The sequence below is a fragment of the Cucurbita pepo genome, chromosome LG11, assembly GCF_002806865.2.
Source record: "Cucurbita pepo subsp. pepo cultivar mu-cu-16 chromosome LG11, ASM280686v2, whole genome shotgun sequence".
Lineage (NCBI taxonomy): Eukaryota > Viridiplantae > Streptophyta > Magnoliopsida > Cucurbitales > Cucurbitaceae > Cucurbita > Cucurbita pepo.
The window spans coordinates 4684446-4701425 of record NC_036648.1 but is presented as its reverse complement, the minus strand read 5'-3'; the positions used below and the strand labels follow the sequence as shown (position 1 = coordinate 4701425).

Below are 16980 nucleotides of genomic sequence, written 5' to 3'. Positions count from 1 at the left end.
GGGGGCAACAAACCATATGACCGGGGCCAAGTCTGCGTTCTCCGAGCTTGACTCGGGGATTCGCGGGACGGTGAAATTCGGCGATGGCTCCGTCGTCGAAATCGAAGGGCACGGCACCATCCTATTCGTCGGCAAGGGAGGCAATCATCACAAGCTGACCGGCGTCTACTTCATCCCGAGACTCAAGGCTAATATTGTGAGCCTGGGTCAACTCGATAAGGCCGGCTGCCACATTTCCATCAAACGCGGGCTACTTAGGATCCGCGATGATCGACGACGGTTGCTCACGCAAGTTCGGTGCACGACAAACTGCCTTTACATCCTAAAGCTAGAGATAGAGCAACCAGTCAACTTCTCGGCCAGGTACTGGAAGATGGAAGACCTATTAGGAAGAGGTGAACCACCTGGACTGGCGGCGCGCCAACTCGAAGAAGAGGCGGCCGAACAAGACATGGAGTCTGGAGGACATGCCGCCAGGGACACCGAGCAACCGGTCAACCTCTCGGCCAGGTACCGGAAGATGGAAGACCTATGAGGGAGAGGTGAACCACCTGGACTGGCGGCGCGCCAACTCGAAGAAGAGACGGCCGAACAAGACGTGGAGTCTGGAGGACATGCTGCCAGGGACACCGAGCCATAGGGCTCAAAATGGAGTTCAAACGAAACGAAATAAGGTCGATATAACACAGGTTTTAGGAGGAGATTGTTAGATAAAACCTTTGTTTTTCCTTATTTAGATTCACACGTTTACATTAATTTCCGTTTGACCATTTTGACAAACACGTCGAATGGATTAGCGAATTCTTAGACGTCAATTTTATAGGAAGTGGCACAGATTCAGTTGGCCACTCTCCCCCATTTTTAGGATAGGTTATATTTAAATAGGAAATCTGTTCAGAAGATTTCACAACCTGATTTTAAGCGAGTCAAACTTTCAGTTCTTCTGTTATTTTACTCATTTTTTTTTTCAACAACCTCCTGTCGACAATTTCCTCTCACCGAAAAGAAAGAATTTCCCTGGCCGATTATCGAAATCCAATAGAGACTACCCCAAGATAAGAATAGAGATAGGTTCTAAGAGCATGATTGCATGTGTTTGCATTTGCATAGCCCCTATAGTGGAGCCACTTACTAAGTATTACGGCGGTATCATGAGCATAGACTGTGACACGTGCATGGGGTTGACTCATATTTAAATTTCTAGTCTTAGGTTAGAATAAGTTGTTTTGCATTTCATCGTTTTAAATTATTTTGTATTTGTTTTTATTTTCTCTAAATTTCAATGTTTCGTATTTAAACACCTAAGACTATGCCTGTGTTTTTTTCCGGAGAAGAGGATGTTTTAAATGTTTTCGACATTTATATTATAGATGATATTTTCTTTTTAAGAGTTATATTTCCACATTAGAGATGAGCACGAAACATGAATAGCAACTCTGACTGTGTAGAAATTTAGAGTCGTTACAAATACACCATCATCAAAGCTGCAAAATCTTCAACATTTTAATCTGACGAGTCAAACGAGCCCAACCAACTTAAACCAACGTGCCTACGTTAACAAAAACAAAAGTTACCCTTAGTTAAACCTCGTCACGTTACATAATATCACAAATTTAAACATAGCTCAGTTGATTATCTTAAATCATTAACCAACTCCAAAACTCAAACATATAAAACACAATAAATATAGTCATATCACTTTTCAACTCGGACGGTTTGAATACAAGACCTCCTACACACTCTTATACCATGTTAAAATAACGAACCAACCCGAAAGCTAAAGTTAATGAATTTCAGTACGTATATAATTTTAACCAAGAGGTCATAGTTTCAAATTCTCCAAACCCATATATACAATAACATGGACTCGAGCATATCTCAAAAGATTATCGATTAAATGTTCACTTAATTCGATGAAAAAAAAAGCATTCATGTGGAGGGCGTGCATGTGATCTACCAAACCCTAATGGTCTATATTCCTTTGACTATGAACACAACAAAGAAAGTGAAGAAAATTCAATGAATTTAAGCACTGATTTTGAAATAAGGAAGCCAGATGGTGATTGATGCATGAGATATGATATGAACATATTAAATTTGCATGGAATGAAGCTCATACAACGTGTCAATGGAAGGGTGGATGATTTTGATACCTATTTCCTCATAGTTCATCTTCTTTATCATTACTTACAATATCATTCGAATTCAAAACAAAACAAAAGAAAATTGTCATTCGGTTTGTTGTTATTCTTGAACTATATCGAGATTTAAATGAAAATTAGAACTCGAACACTGTCATACCATTCTAAATCACTACCTGACTCGTTTTAGGTCTGTTCTTCATGTAAAATTTTATACGTTTTAAGAATATTGTAAAGTATTTATGAAAGTTTAGGAGTATTATTATAGTTAGACACACCTGTCTTTTGGTTTCAGTTACGCTACGTGATTGGAGATAACTAACTTGATTAACTCGAACAACTCAACCAAATCATGATTGTTAAGTTAGGTTATGTTTTTTTTTTCGATTTTGGTTGGGTTGAGTTTTTGAAAAACTGAAAAATTTGGTTCAGTTTGTAAATTGACAATTTTTTGTCCAGTCAACCCATCAGCACGAAAATAGTTATTTGAATTTTATGAAACGTAGTTATTAATGTAACACATATTACGGATAAATAAGATTTTTCAAATAATTAAAAAAAAAAAAAATAATCCGACAATCACACCTAACTCAACTTGAAAATAGAGGGTTAGATCGGGTTGGGTTAGGTTAAGTTTAACTATGAGTTGTATTTGAGTTGCTCGGTTACCAACTCAACCAACCCAAAATTTCAAAACTGAAACAGAAACGATACTTTAGATCAAACGATACTTTTTTAATTTTTTAAATCAAACGATACTTAAGATTAGTAAATGTTCTTGTTTTTATCTTTTAAATGTTGCGTGTTTTTAAATTCCTAAAAAATTTAGTCGTACTTTTTATTGTCGGCGGTCATTTCACGTTGCAATCCATGATTCGATACCATGGAAAATAAGTCATAACAAACTAGTATCAGAATAGTCGGGCTAAAAGTCCTTCGTAGCTTAGGTAGATGCCACGCCATGCTGCGACCAAGTATGTAAGTCAAAATTATGTAATCGAGTTTTTTTAGTAACGATAATGTAACGATCCAAAATTTAATTTAAGGACGTCACTGTATACATATCGTGAACATTGAATGTGAAAATACTTCATTTAAAGTTTCATAAAACGTCATCTTCATCTTAAAACAGAGCTATGGATTTACGTGTTTTGAAAATATATTTATAAACGACACCATAAATAACAGAATAAAATAATTTAACGATTAAATAAAAAAAAACAAAAAAACAAAAAATAAAAAAAAAACATCCTATAGTTTAACAAAAATAAATGCGACAATTCTATGCATGTGTCATGGTCTCGAGTTGCGATGTCGTCGTCAGCCATACAGGAATATCTTGTCTTAACCTTAAAAATGTAGTAGCACGTGGTTTGAGTATTTAAAAAAATACTTTAAGTGACCTCACTATTGGAGTTAAATGCAAGAACATGTAAATACAATGACAGGACCTATCATTTCAGTCTATTTTCATACGGTACTATCCTAACGGGTAACTTGGATGTGTACCATATGCTCTACACACAACCCATACGTGCGAGTATGAACTCACCAATCCGTTTGCCCATCGCTGGGCCACTTTCCTAGTCGAACAAGCATACTCTGGGAGCTCCTTAGACCGTTCACCCGTTAAAACTAGAAACCGTCACAGCAGCATCAGGTTAAACATAACGATCGTTTCCTGCCTAACCATCGCAGTATTATGATAAACATCATAATCGTTTTCCTACTTAGTCATTACAGCATTATGATAACCATAATGATCGTTTTCCTACCCCGTAAACTACTCGTATTAAGGTCCACATTTTTTTCGTTTTTATTATCATTAGTACAATCGTACAAATCTCAAATCCCAAGAAATGAGGAAAAAAATTAAAGCATATGTCCTAATTTGAAGAGAAAAAAGAGGCCATAAAGGTTCACTTAATTGGATGAAAAAGGCATTCATTTATCTTCTAGGAGACGTGGAGGGCGTGCATGCGATCTACCAAACCCTAATGCAATATATATATATATATATATATATATATATATATATATATATTCCTTTGACCATAAACACACAAAATAAAGCCAAGAACATTCAATGAATTTAAGCACACCTTTTGAAGTAAGGAAGCCACATGGTGATTGATACATCAAATAAGATCTGATCCTATTAAATTTGCATGCAATCAAGCTCATAAAACGTGTCAATGGAAGGGTGGAAGATTTTGATATCTGCAACCCGTGCCTCGACCCGAAGCACTTGCACGATGTCGCTCGCTCTACTGCTGCCACGTGTCACCCAACAACACAGGTAGCCCTTTGGCTTGGCTCGGCGGCTTCCCCGATGGCTTCTCGATTGTTTTTTGTTTGACTTGCCATTTTTAGCTCGGTTTCCACCGTTTTGATCCTCTCGGACCTGTTTTCGGCCACGATTAAGGTAATTGATGTCATTTTGGAGTTGTATTGCACATTTATTAATTGATTATTCATTTAATTATGAAATACTAATGGAAGGTGATGAACGGTATGATAGGAAACGAATCCCGACGACCTTTGGGCAGCTCTCGAGAAACGGAAGCTTACGTAATTAAATTAGGGAGTACTTCGGCCAAGGCCAACCAAGTAAGTGGTTTTACTATAATATAGGTTAGAAATTGTATGTGTTATAGTTTATTTACGATGTATGAGCTATGATGATGTATGAGTTATGATGTTTGAGCTATGATGCATGATAATATACGCAATTTATATATTTCGATGTATGACGTCTATGATATATTTGATGCACTTAATGGTGTTATGATGAGTATGATGATTGCAAGAGGTTTATTTTAATATGTTGATGTTTTCCATATTAAGCATGCTATATGATTATGAGTCTCATATTGCATCATGTCGATAGATTGACCTAGGACACAACCCTAAGAGCATGAAAATGATATTAATATAAATATCCAACGAGCATTAGAGAGTTGTGTCAGAAGAGATGTTAAGATGAGAATTAGAGGGACCCCTATAGTGGGGTCACTTACTGGATGTGATTGCAGTAAGTGGATGTGATAAGTTCCTACAACATAATTGGATGTGATTGCATTTAGCATGACCCCTATAATGGGGTCACTTACTGAGTATTCTTAGTAATACTTAGGCCGTGTGCCACATCATTTTTCAGGTAAAGACAAGGTGTCTATGTACAGATGACGACAGCATCAAGAGTAGACTGTGGCACGTGCATAAGATAGATGCACATTTAAATTCCTAGTCTTAGGTTAGCATAGGTTGTCTTGAATTTCATCATTTTAAATTATTTTGTTTTATTTTTTTGAATTCTAGTATTTCGTTTGAAACACGTAAGACTAACAGTGTTTTCTAGAAGATTAAGTTGTTTTAAATGTTTTCGATGTTTACGATATAAATGATGTTTCTTTTAAGACTTATATATCGGCATAAGAGATGAGTATGAGACGATAGTAGCAACTTTGTGTATATAGAAATTTAGAGTCGTTACACTTGTCATCAGAGATCTAGATTTTAGATTATGTAGACTAGCTTAAGATGTAAGCTTGACACGTTCCATGGTCCCAACGTCGATACCCCGTCACCGAATGCATTTCATTGAGCGAGAGGCCCAAATTCAAACCTTTGAAACCCACATGGGCTAGCCCATTCTCATGTGTGTGTGAGAGGGAGAGATGGATAAGGGATAAGGTTACGTGGCAAGTTCCATCCAATGAGAAGAGAGGGGTTGATCAATGACAGGCTCCCACAAATTTCCATGGCCAGCAACGACAATAAGCTTAAGCTAAATCCCGAAACCAAATCTAAAAATCTCACCTCATTCATCTTCTTCTCTGCCACTGATTCTTCCACAAGCCAAAGGCAGCAGCAGCCATGGCCACTGCAACCTCCCCCATTGCCAGTCAGCTCAGTTCCAGCTTTGCTTCTTCCACCACCAGAGCTTTGGTTGCTCCCAAAGGCCTCTCCGTTTCGCCGCTCCGACGCATACCTGCAAGAACACACTCCTTCACTATCAGAGCCATCCAAGCTGATAAGGTAATCTAACCAACCATCATCTCCCAATTCTATTTCATCTGCCTAGCTTTGAGCTTTTAAGAAATATTTCATGCCAAGTAATGTATACTATTTCATGACATCTCAAGTTGGAGAGGAGAACGAAACATTCTTTGCAAGGTGTAGAAACCTCTCCCTAGCACAGACACGTTTTAAAAACGTTGAGGGGAAGCACGAAAGGGAAAGCCCAAAAAAGACAATATTTGTTAACGATGGGCTTGGACCATTACAAATGATATTAGAGCTATACACCAGACTATGTGTCAGCGAGTACGCTGAGCCCCGAAAGGGGTGGACACAAGACGGTGTGCTTGTAAGGATGCAGGTCCCTGAAAGGGAGTGGATTAGAAGATCTCACATCGATTGGAGAAAGGAACATGTGACAGCGAGGACGCTAGGCCTCAAAGGGAGGTGGATTGTGAGACCCCACATCGGATGAGGAAGAGAACAAAACATTTTTTTATAAAAGAGTGGAAACTTCTCTTTAGCAAACGCATTTTAAAAATTTTGAAGGAAAGTCCAAAGGAGATTATATTTGCTAACCGATAAAAAAAAAAAAAAAGGTGTTTTGGGAGTGCATTTATTGTTAAGCAATTCTCCATATAATAATAAGCTATGGATATTGTTGCAGCCAACGTACCAAGTGATCCAGCCAATCAATGGAGACCCATTCATTGGAAGCCTCGAGACTCCAGTAACCTCAAGCCCATTGATAGCATGGTACCTCTCAAACCTCCCAGCCTACAGAACAGCAGTCAACCCATTGCTGAGGGGAATTGAAGTAGGTCTGGCACATGGTTTTCTTCTGGTCGGTCCATTTGTGAAAGCTGGCCCTCTAAGGAACACAGCCTACGCCGGAGGAGCTGGCTCACTGGCCGCCGGTGGTCTCATTGCCATTTTGAGCATCTGCTTGACAATGTATGGCATTGCATCCTTCAATGAAGGAGAGCCATCCACTGCACCGTCATTGACCTTGACCGGCAGGAAAAAGACCCCTGATCAGCTGCAAACTGCTGACGGGTGGGCGAAATTCACTGGCGGGTTCTTCTTCGGCGGGATCTCCGGCGTGATCTGGGCATACTTCCTCCTCTATGTCTTGGACCTCCCTTACTTTGTCAAGTAGATTTTGTATCATGTTCTGTTCCTGCAATGTAACTTCCATGTCTGTGTTAAGGAAACATAAAATTGTATATTTCATGCCAAACCTCTTTGCTAGATCCTTTGTGATTGCATATTGATTTCCTTTCTAGAACTGTTATGTATGCACCCTCCTTCCATTTAAGAAAAGCTATTCTCATAAGTCTAATCCAAGCCTTGGACGCGTCATGAAATGGATCAAAAAACTGAACACGTTTCTAATACCGACACAGCTCCCACTGAAGCAATTGTAGCAGCTCCAGCACCCATTGATTTTGCACCTTCTAACATCTCGGGGTAGATTCTTCCCCTCGTTCCTTTTATCTTGGGCATCAGAATAACGTAAGTTTATACATGAAAATTCACAGGCATCAGATTCTGCATCTCGTCTCACCAATAATCACCACACGAGCAATGACCTGAGTTAAAACGATGGAAACGATGAATATCTCGTGCAATGATCTCCCTGCATAAAAGTTGAGATGTTAACTTCATAAAGTTATGACAATCAGTACATATCCTAAGGTTCTTCATGATTCGGATTGGAATGGAAGAGCCCAAACTGATTAAGCCATAAGCAATTGCAAGCTTTTCACTATGCCAACCAAGAAGCACTTCACCCTGTTCTTCTTCTACATCTTGCATCACCAATTTTACATCAAACAAATACCCAATTTCCTTCAATCTTCCAATAAGCTTGTCTAGATATTCATATATCTGAGCGTGTTGAGGGTGCGATCGATCTCCCGCAACAAAAGAATGGACTCGATTTTTCACATGAATCCAAGATTGACCAGGTGTTTTGCTAATCCCTCTGTGTTGCATAGATCTTCTTGTTCTGAAAGCTTCTTCCCATTTCTGATTGCTGGAGCACATGTTCGATAGTAAAACGTAAGGCCCTTCGTCTAGTGGTTCGAGTCTAAACAATCTTTCAGAAACCCAATTCCCCATTTCGATGTCCTTGTAAAGCTGACAAGATGACAGGAATGCCTTCCAAACTGCATTAAGGTGTGATAAATCATTCTCGTAGATGAATTTCTTGACTTCGTTCAGACGTCCAGCTCGACCGTAAAGATCGACCATACAAGTGAAATGCTCAACCTTAGGCTTGATTGCATAAACATCCTTCATCATGTTAAAATATAGACGGCCATCTTCAAGTAGCCCAGCATGACTGCAAGCTGCTAAAACTCCTAAAAAAGTAACTTCATTTGGTATCATTCCCTCATATCTCATCTTTTCAAACAGTCTAATGGCTTCCTTACCTTGCCCGTGTAGAGCACATCCAGTGATCATGGAAGTCCATATCACAACGTTTAAGTAAGTCGTTTGCTCGAAAATTTGACGGGCACAATCAAGACTCCCACCTTTAGCGTACATGTCAATCAAGGAGGAAGTCAAGTGAGCATCAAGCTGTTCCCCTGTTTTCTGAATATATGCATGGATTTGACGTCCAAGCTCGAAAACGCCAGCATTAGAACAAGCGGAAACAACGCTTGCAATGGTAAATTTATCCATTAAAACCTGTTCACGAACCATAGAAACAAAGGTTTTGAAGGCATCTTCATACTTGCCATTTCGAACATATCCAGACACCATTGAGCTCCGTGAAACAATTTCTGTCATCGTGTCGCTACATACAATGTCGAAATCTTGTTTTTTTGCAAAACCCGAAGGCATTTGACTATATATCACCGATGCTTTTTCCAAATTTCCACACTTAATGTACATATTTATCAGTGAACTCTTTACAAATCCATCATTATGAAACCCACACCTGACTATTCGACCATGTACTTGTCTACCTAGCTCGAAAATCAGTAAAGAAGAAACGACACTTAAGGCTATGGAAGAAGTAACTTTGTTAAACTCGGGTTCGTTCTCCACCATCTCATAGAGTAGCTCCAATGCTTCATTCAGATACCCACCTTGCATTAGCCCACATATTACTGTATTCCAACTTGCAGTATCTCTGCAAGGCAAGTTTCTGAATAAATCAAGAGATTTGTTAACATCACTACGGACATGCACACCAAGCAATATGTTGTAAGTAGCAGTGCTCTTTTCTCTCATTGAATCAAACAACTTTTTGACATAATCAAATTCATCAAACTTAGCATACAAATCAAGCATAGAATTCTCCAAGACAACATCTAAGTTAACCCCACTTCTGAGTATCCATCCATGAATTCCCTTACCCATTTTCACATCACCCACTCTAGAGCAAAGTTTAAGAACAGTAGACAAAGTAAAAGGATTTGGACAAACACCTTCAACCAGCATTTCTCTAAACAGTTGCAATGCCATTTCAGAACAATTTACTCTAGCAAAACCGGATATAAGGACCGTCCATGTAAGTACATCTCTGCTAGGCATTTCATCGAACACTTTCCGTGCATCGTTTAATTTCTCAGATTTCACATAAGAACTCAAAATAAACTTCCTCGATTCGAAAATAGAACCATTCTTGACCATCATGGCATGAAGGGTATTGGGCAAAGAATCATTTGAAGAGTGGTAGCTACATGACTCGAACAGGTGGTGCGCAGAGAAGTTGAATGGTATGATTTTCTGGGCCATTGTAACTTGAGAAACAGAACGGGAAAATTTCAGAAACGCAGTAGAAGGAGAGTAACCACTGCACAGATTCATCCATTTCATCTTAAACCACGTTCTTCAATGATAATGTAAGCGAAGGAAAGTGACGATTCTCCAATAGAATTCGAAACAGGGCATTAGAGCAATGAGGAAACAACCCAAAAACAAAATTCAAACCCATCGCTAGCCATATCAAGCAATGGGTAGGAGTTAAATCCCCCAACCCGAACTTACTTCGAGTTCATATGGCTGAATTCGCTCCATAAAGGTGGAACGGACGTTAACGAATGAGGTTCGAACCCGGCTGCTTCAAATTTTTTCTTCTGAAACCATATTTAAATTTAGTTAATAGATTATACTTGTGGTTATTTAAATTTGATCCAATGGATTGGGTTTTTTAGGGTTTTCAAGTAAGTCGATGAGAATTTAGAATGGAAATTTCTAAATGGAAACAAAGTTCATATCAAATTAAAAATGTTGGCTAATGAAGCAATGGTGAGTGAGTGAATCCTTTCGACAAGAACGACACGACCTACAAAGCCAAAAAAGATCATTTAAGACCTAAGTCGAGATATAGTTTCTAAATCTCCTTTCGTATTTTCAAATCATTAAGATCAGTATTAACAAAATTCGCTTAGAGTGCGAGTTGGGAGAATACAAAAAGGCTTTATATATGAATTCGCTTTTCGAACTATAGAGAGTTAGAATCGGTATATAAATGTATTTGTGTATGCTTTTTGAACAAACAACACACGAAATCGACGAAATTGCCAAAACATCTGACTTCTCCAAAGCTACTAAAAATGTAAAAAAAGAAAAAGAAAATGAACAGTTGGGAAAGAATTTAGAACAACAAAATGACAGGCAAAAAAGAAAAAGAGTGAATACTGTGGGGTTAGAACTTCTTATAGAGGTGGGAAAAAATAGGAAGACAAGGAGAAGCCAAGGAAGAGCAAGCCTCCAACTGTTGCAACTGTGCCCTGTGATATCTTCGATGCCAACATGCTTCCACCGATCACTGCCATTGATGTGCATACTGAATGCCCCAAGATGGCTCCCACAGCCACTCCAAGTGCATTCTTGTGTGTTGCTAGCTGCAGCAATACACGCCCCTCCCCCATTAGTTTTGTATGCCTTAAATTCTTCTTCATTTTTCATATCTTAAACATTCTGAAGTCACTTATTTCGAGTATCGAAACCAATTCAGATTCGTGTTATAAATCTCGTTTCTAGAATATAAAAACTATTGAAACCATGGTTCAGTCCAACTTCCAGTACCAACTAGATGATATCAAGCAAACCAAACATACAATTTTATGAAAGAACTTACAGCAATTGTAGCTATCTGACTTCGATCTCCCCATTCGGCAAGGAAGGTTAAAATAAATGACTGCAAAAGCCAAAGTAATTTCGAGAATCAGCTAAGGAATGACATATATGTAAAATTATATGCATCTGAATAACACAAATATTTACACTAATGGAAGAAGTCAGAAAGAAAAAAAGAAAGGAACAATATTGATAGTTTTATGCCAAATCAGTGATATAGTGATTTGTGAACCTCCAAGAATATGGGTGTGCAAAATCGGAGAAAGAAGCGGCGAAAGGTCGTCTTGGATTGTCCAGCCTCGAGTTTCTCCTCTACCTGAACACGTGATTTTTAGAAGTCAACCATTTAAAGAACTAACACAAGGAAAGGCTAAAACGGCCACAAGTTTTCTTAGAAAATGAGATAACAATATGGGGACAGATGAAATATAGGTATATTGAATCACTCAAGACATAAAAGACATAAACAACAATATTCAGAATGACTCCAAAAAAAATATAAGGTGTAGAAAATAAAAATTTAAAAATCCAAATCGAAAAAGAACAGATAACTATTTATCCGTTTTCACCATATATCTTCATTTATTAAATCACAGATAAAAGCCTCAAATAAATGTAATAAAACAGGGGGAGAATATAAACTACCAAAGACATCTGTATTATGATCATCTTCATGCCATAGATCGTGAATCACCGAATCTTTTATCACGAAATTCCAATTGAAATAAAAAAAACTTCAAGATTAAGAAATTATGCCAGACAACAAAGAAAAATGCAGATAAGAATCAAACAAAATAAAGCTAAACAAGCATCAAACCGAAAAGGTGTTGAAGATATCATACTTCTTCCATTTCCTTTTTCGTTGAAGATTTTGAGTCTGCTTTGGATCTCCAAGCAATGTAAAGTAACCGCAATCCAAAAAATGCATACAGAACTGCAGAATTATAAATATGTAGGTGGACATCACTATAGGAAAAAACAAACAACTATGAAAACTCTAGCAAAAGTACACAACTTAGACAGAAGAGTCACGTTTAACAGGTAAAATAATAAATGTCGTCTCATCCTCTGGAAAGAAGGTACCATTACAACATCCCAAAATGACAAGCAAAAGTTGTTTAAGTGATGCATCAAGTCATATCTAATATGTGAAATGCAGGATCAAAGACAACAGATAAAACCTTCCGACGCTCATAATTAAGTTGTTTAAGTGATTCATCACTCCTAAAAGTTTTATCTTCACCATGGTATAAATTCATCACTCCTAAAGGTTTTCCTTAATGTCAAACCAGTATGGCACTGTGGCTCAGTTATTTAATTGATTAATTTAAAATATTGAATTAGATAAATCCATCATTAGAAAATTGGTTAAGTACCTTAGGAGTCAAAGAAGTGGAATGCCTTCCTACAAATACCTTAAAATATGGGAGGTTTGGCTAAAGTAGTCGTACCACCTCCTACGAGGAAAAAAAACATGAACCCAAAACTCTAGATTGCATTTTTTCATCAGAAAAGTAGTGCCTATAAATTTCTCGTACATAAATCAAACATATGTATATTGAAGTCGAGATATTGAAAATATTAACCAATTTAATATAGGTAAATTCTTTTTGGTTGGAATGAAGCTACATCAATAACCCATATTGTTTGGTCAGACTCCGATAACAAAATCACCAATTGCGATTCACCTCCAAACTCTTTCTTATTGCTACAGGTGGTAGGGATATTAGTGATTCGTAAGTCTGCGATTCAACTCCTTCCTTCCTTAGTGGTATAGATGCTTTTAGGAGACTTTTTTTCTTGGTAGCAAGCCTAGGTAGATAACTTTAAAGTCAAGATTTCGTATCCAATTCATCTTTTTCTTTCTATATGTATAAGTTTTGTTTATTTATTTTTATACGTATAGATACCATTAAACCTTGGAGGATCTTTAAGATTTCTTTTATATCTTCATTACAGCGAAGGGAGAAGTGACACTAATAGAGACGGTGAAGTAGTAGAAGAAAATTGTCAAATTATCAACCCTTTGTATGAATGAAGTGACAACAGCAGGGGAATCAGGAGGTAACGGTTAATCAGGAAATATATATTAGAAAAGATAGTCAGAGTCAAATAGAATGAATAAGATCATACAGCACTCTACAAATAGATATACTCCAAAGAGTGTAAAATAATATGTATGTACCTGTAGCAGCATTATTGGTATGTTTCCTTGATATCAAATTCGGCACTATCCTACCTAATCCAGTCGAGAGTACCTAATTGACATGGAAATAGTTCTACTCTTATTCACCAGAGAAAGAACTTGGACTTGGAACCTGATGAAAATGAAAGATCTGATCAACTTACTGTCATTACAATCAGGGCACTGAGCGCACCAGATAATACAATGGACTTCGGGTGGCGCATAGCCATAAGTGCAGCTATTATAAACGTCTCATCTCCAATCTACACACATTCATTCTAGAAAAAATTAAAGGAATCAAACTTGAAGAAACAAGCAGTTAGGTCCAAAACCACCATATTTCCCATTTCCCATCTTTTTGTCTCTTCAGCTCATGTCGGTAATTCAATTGAACTGATACCGCCGTAATACACCCAAACGCATATCGGGAATGGACCCAATTCTAGTGAAATTTTTCACAGAAAGTATAAATGAGAATAGAAATAACAACACCAACCTCACTGACAATTATCATGGACAAACTAGCAAAAAATGCGTCAAAAACTCCAAGACCAACGGAGTCCAGGTCAAGATTAAGATCTTCTGAGTCAACAACATCCTTTCTTGCAGCAATTGTGTCAATGTTGTTCCAGGAAATCTAATGAGAGGAAATACAGACGATAATAACATCATGAAAGAAATAAAACTAGAGATTAAAGAAGAAAAGAAAAAGGGAAATGATCAACTGGGACAACGCATCTTAATCTCAAATTTCTTTTCAGAATGGCATATTATGTTCCACAAGATACCCCATACAAGGCAAGAGAATCATTACTCAAAATAGTTAGTTCTACTTACAATGTAAAAGGAAAACAATTATGTTAAAAAGCGCAAAGATCTCAATCTCAACAGCCCCCAAACCCCTTCCCCTCCTGCCATGGCCGGCATCAAAGCCTCACAGCCTCGCAGCCTCACAGCCCACCAATAATTTCATAAAATAGCTTCAACCAAAGTAAAACAAGAAAGACAAGGAATCATACTCACCTTGCTACGTCGACCGAGATCTTTAGGTCCATCCAACTCCTCTTTCTCCACTTCCGCAGAAAACACCTGAAAACACCGAACAAAAATTACAAACCAAACCCTCATAAGAACGCAAAAAAGACCAAAAATTAAAGGTAGAGAAATGCGAGATGAATACCTGAACGGAGGCAAACAGAGAAACAAGAAGCAGAAGGAGGATCAAAGAAGGAGAAAAGGAGAGGTTTCCCGTAGGGTTTGAGCGCAAACCCATTTCAGAAAACCGGATCAGTGATTCCAGAGGGAAATAACTGGCGCAGATTAAGCGGAATCTTGCTTTTTTTTTGTAGACAAGGATCTGAATCGGAGAAGAATTAAAGAGGGTGGGATCTATCTCTCGTCGATTGAAAGGAAGATCAGATCTGCATTGCTTTGCTTCGCTTTGCTGCAAGTGCACACCACCACAATTTGAATCCGAGTGAGAGGAAAGGGGGAGATCCTTTCTTGGAAGCTAGAGATCCACCATAGCCCAAACCGTGGAAGCTTTTATTTAATTTTTGTGTGTTGTTCAGAGCTTAATGTTTTGACCAACGGGTTGGAAAGTGGTGAATTTAAAAAGCGTTTATTCCATGGCTGATTCTTACCCTCCCAAAACCGTGTAAGGTCCACGACGGTGTAAAGACAAAACATCAATTTTAATCAAGTTGCATCATTTTTAACTTAAAAACCTTCCAATATCATCTAATTTCATTCCAAATTTAGAATGTGACCTTACAAGTGAGGTGTCCTCGCTCTATCTCGAGCTCCAGGGAAGTCTAACAAGTATGGAGGAATCATCACTCATAACGACCCTAGCAGATATTGTATTCTTTGGGCTTTCCCTTTCGGCTTTAAAAAAGCGTCTGATACGGGAAGGTTTCCACATATTGTCCTTGTCCTCTTTGGGCTTTCCCTTTCGGGGTTCCCCTCCAGGCTTTAAAAACGCGTCTGCTAGGGGAAGGTTTCTACACGCTTATAAAGGGTGATTTGTTCTCCCCCCAACCAATGTGGGACATCACAATCCATCCCCCCTTCGGGACCCAGCGCCCTTCTGACACTCATTCCTTTCTCCAATCGATGTGGGACTACCACCAAATCCACCCCTTTAGGACCCAACGTCCTTGCTGGCACACCGTCTCGTGTCTACCCCCCTTCGGGGAACAGCGAGAAGGCTGGCCCATCGTTCGATGACGGGCTCTGATACCATTTGTAACGACCTAGATCCACCGCTAGCAGATATTGTCCTCTTTGAGCTTTCCCTTTTGGGCTTCCCCTCAAGGCTTTAAAACACGTCTGCTAGGGAAGGTTTTCACACTCTTATAAAAGGGTGATTTGTTCTCCTCCCCAACCAATGTGGGACATCACGCTCTCGGTCTTCCTATATCTTCGTATATCGCTAGCCGAAAGCTCCCTTAAGGGTGCCTGAGAAGCTCCCTATTCTCTTGCCATTCCAAGCTCTTAAACAGTGCAAGTTAGGGTCCCCACTAACCACAACCGAAGCTCCCGCAGTAATACCATTTAATGTTCCACGAACCATAAGTGGGTGATGTCGCATTCCTATTTGCTAAGTAGACCTTTGCCAGTCGAGGCTAGTTCACGATTAGGAGTTGCACCCTTACTGTCCATAGACCTATTGTATTGTCATAACTCTCATTTAGTTCATAACCCTTTTAGTTCATATTCTTATTTTGATTCATGTATGAGAATTAGTATTGTTATGTCTGTATAAAGGCTTGTGTACCATTGTTTTGAGATATGAAGTCACTGTCATTTTGTATTTGACTAGAGGCAATTGGTAGGAACTTTGTAAGAGAGACTTTGTAGTGCGAGAGTGTCAGATATACACTTGTAAACACTTTGGTTATAGTGATTAGCTACCATTTGTGGATGTAGGAGAACTTCTTCTTTCCAAATAGCGTAAATCTTTGTGTCTGTTTAATTTCTGTTTGTGGGTTTGTGAGTGCGATCGATCTTGCTTCCACTTCCGCTACAACAATTGGGTATGAGAGCATTTTTTGTTGTGACATTTGAAGGTACAACAGTGTCCATATATAGACCCAGTCAGCCCATATCATCACAAAAGGGCCCCAAATGTGGCTCGAGGACCAAGGTAAGACGAATCATACGCTAAGGCTCTCTAATATATCATGCATATCCTCTAGATCACATAACATCAAGTTCATGCATATCAAACAAAGTACAGTTAATCATATTATGCCCGAGTCCCAACAGGACATACAGATCCATCAGAGTCTAATTGAGTCCTAAAACATATAATCGAGCATAACCATACAATAATTTCATATGGTTTAAAAAATAAATTGATTTGACCTTAGATCGGGTAACAGGTCCAATCTTGTAGATGAAGAAGGAATGGTTGTCGAACCTTCTTAGCCTTGATTGTCTATTACTTTGTGGGAGATAGGTATAATGATGTCACGTCCTCCTCCAACGAATCTTAGGGTCAACACCAGTGCCATTATTCCCACGACG

General features: G+C 38.5%; 2 protein-coding genes across 2 annotated transcripts; one reads left to right on the top strand and one right to left on the bottom strand.

The window, feature by feature from the left end:
- Positions 1 to 5908: 5908 nt before the first annotated feature.
- On the top strand, positions 5909 to 7452 carry LOC111805180 (photosystem I reaction center subunit XI, chloroplastic-like). The gene is made up of 2 exons (XM_023690112.1): positions 5909 to 6182; positions 6832 to 7452. Exons 1-2 carry the CDS (start codon positions 6021 to 6023, stop codon positions 7321 to 7323), a joined length of 654 nt encoding a protein of 217 aa, XP_023545880.1. The 5' UTR covers positions 5909 to 6020; the 3' UTR covers positions 7324 to 7452.
- A 93-nt stretch (positions 7453 to 7545) lies between these two features.
- Positions 7546 to 15088, bottom strand: LOC111805181 (putative pentatricopeptide repeat-containing protein At3g23330). The gene is made up of 11 exons (XM_023690113.1): positions 14630 to 15088; positions 14473 to 14538; positions 13946 to 14086; positions 13614 to 13712; positions 13450 to 13522; positions 12107 to 12198; positions 11497 to 11580; positions 11266 to 11325; positions 10845 to 11029; positions 10720 to 10740; positions 7546 to 9858 (listed from the first exon to the last, which is right to left on the bottom strand). The coding sequence occupies exons 1-11, from the start codon at positions 14720 to 14722 to the stop codon at positions 7728 to 7730; spliced, it is 3045 nt and encodes a 1014-aa protein (XP_023545881.1). The 5' UTR covers positions 14723 to 15088; the 3' UTR covers positions 7546 to 7727.
- Between the last annotated feature and the right edge of the window lie 1892 nt (positions 15089 to 16980).

What these genes read in the sequence shown, in the direction of transcription:
- LOC111805180 (XM_023690112.1), top strand. Translation starts at nt 6,021, where the DNA reads ATGGCCACTGCAACCTCCCCCATTGCCAGTCAGCTCAGTTCCAGCTTT. An exon ending in GAGCCATCCAAGCTGATAAG is followed by an intron (nt 6,183 to 6,831) that starts GTAATCTAACCA and finishes ATATTGTTGCAG; the next exon opens with CCAACGTACCAAGTGATCCA.
- LOC111805181 (XM_023690113.1), bottom strand. Translation starts at nt 14,722, where the DNA reads ATGGGTTTGCGCTCAAACCCTACGGGAAACCTCTCCTTTTCTCCTTCT. An exon ending in CGAAAAAGGAAATGGAAGAA is followed by an intron (nt 11,581 to 12,106) that starts GTATGATATCTT and finishes TCACGTGTTCAG; the next exon opens with GTAGAGGAGAAACTCGAGGC. An exon ending in GTCAGATAGCTACAATTGCT is followed by an intron (nt 11,030 to 11,265) that starts GTAAGTTCTTTC and finishes GTATTGCTGCAG; the next exon opens with CTAGCAACACACAAGAATGC.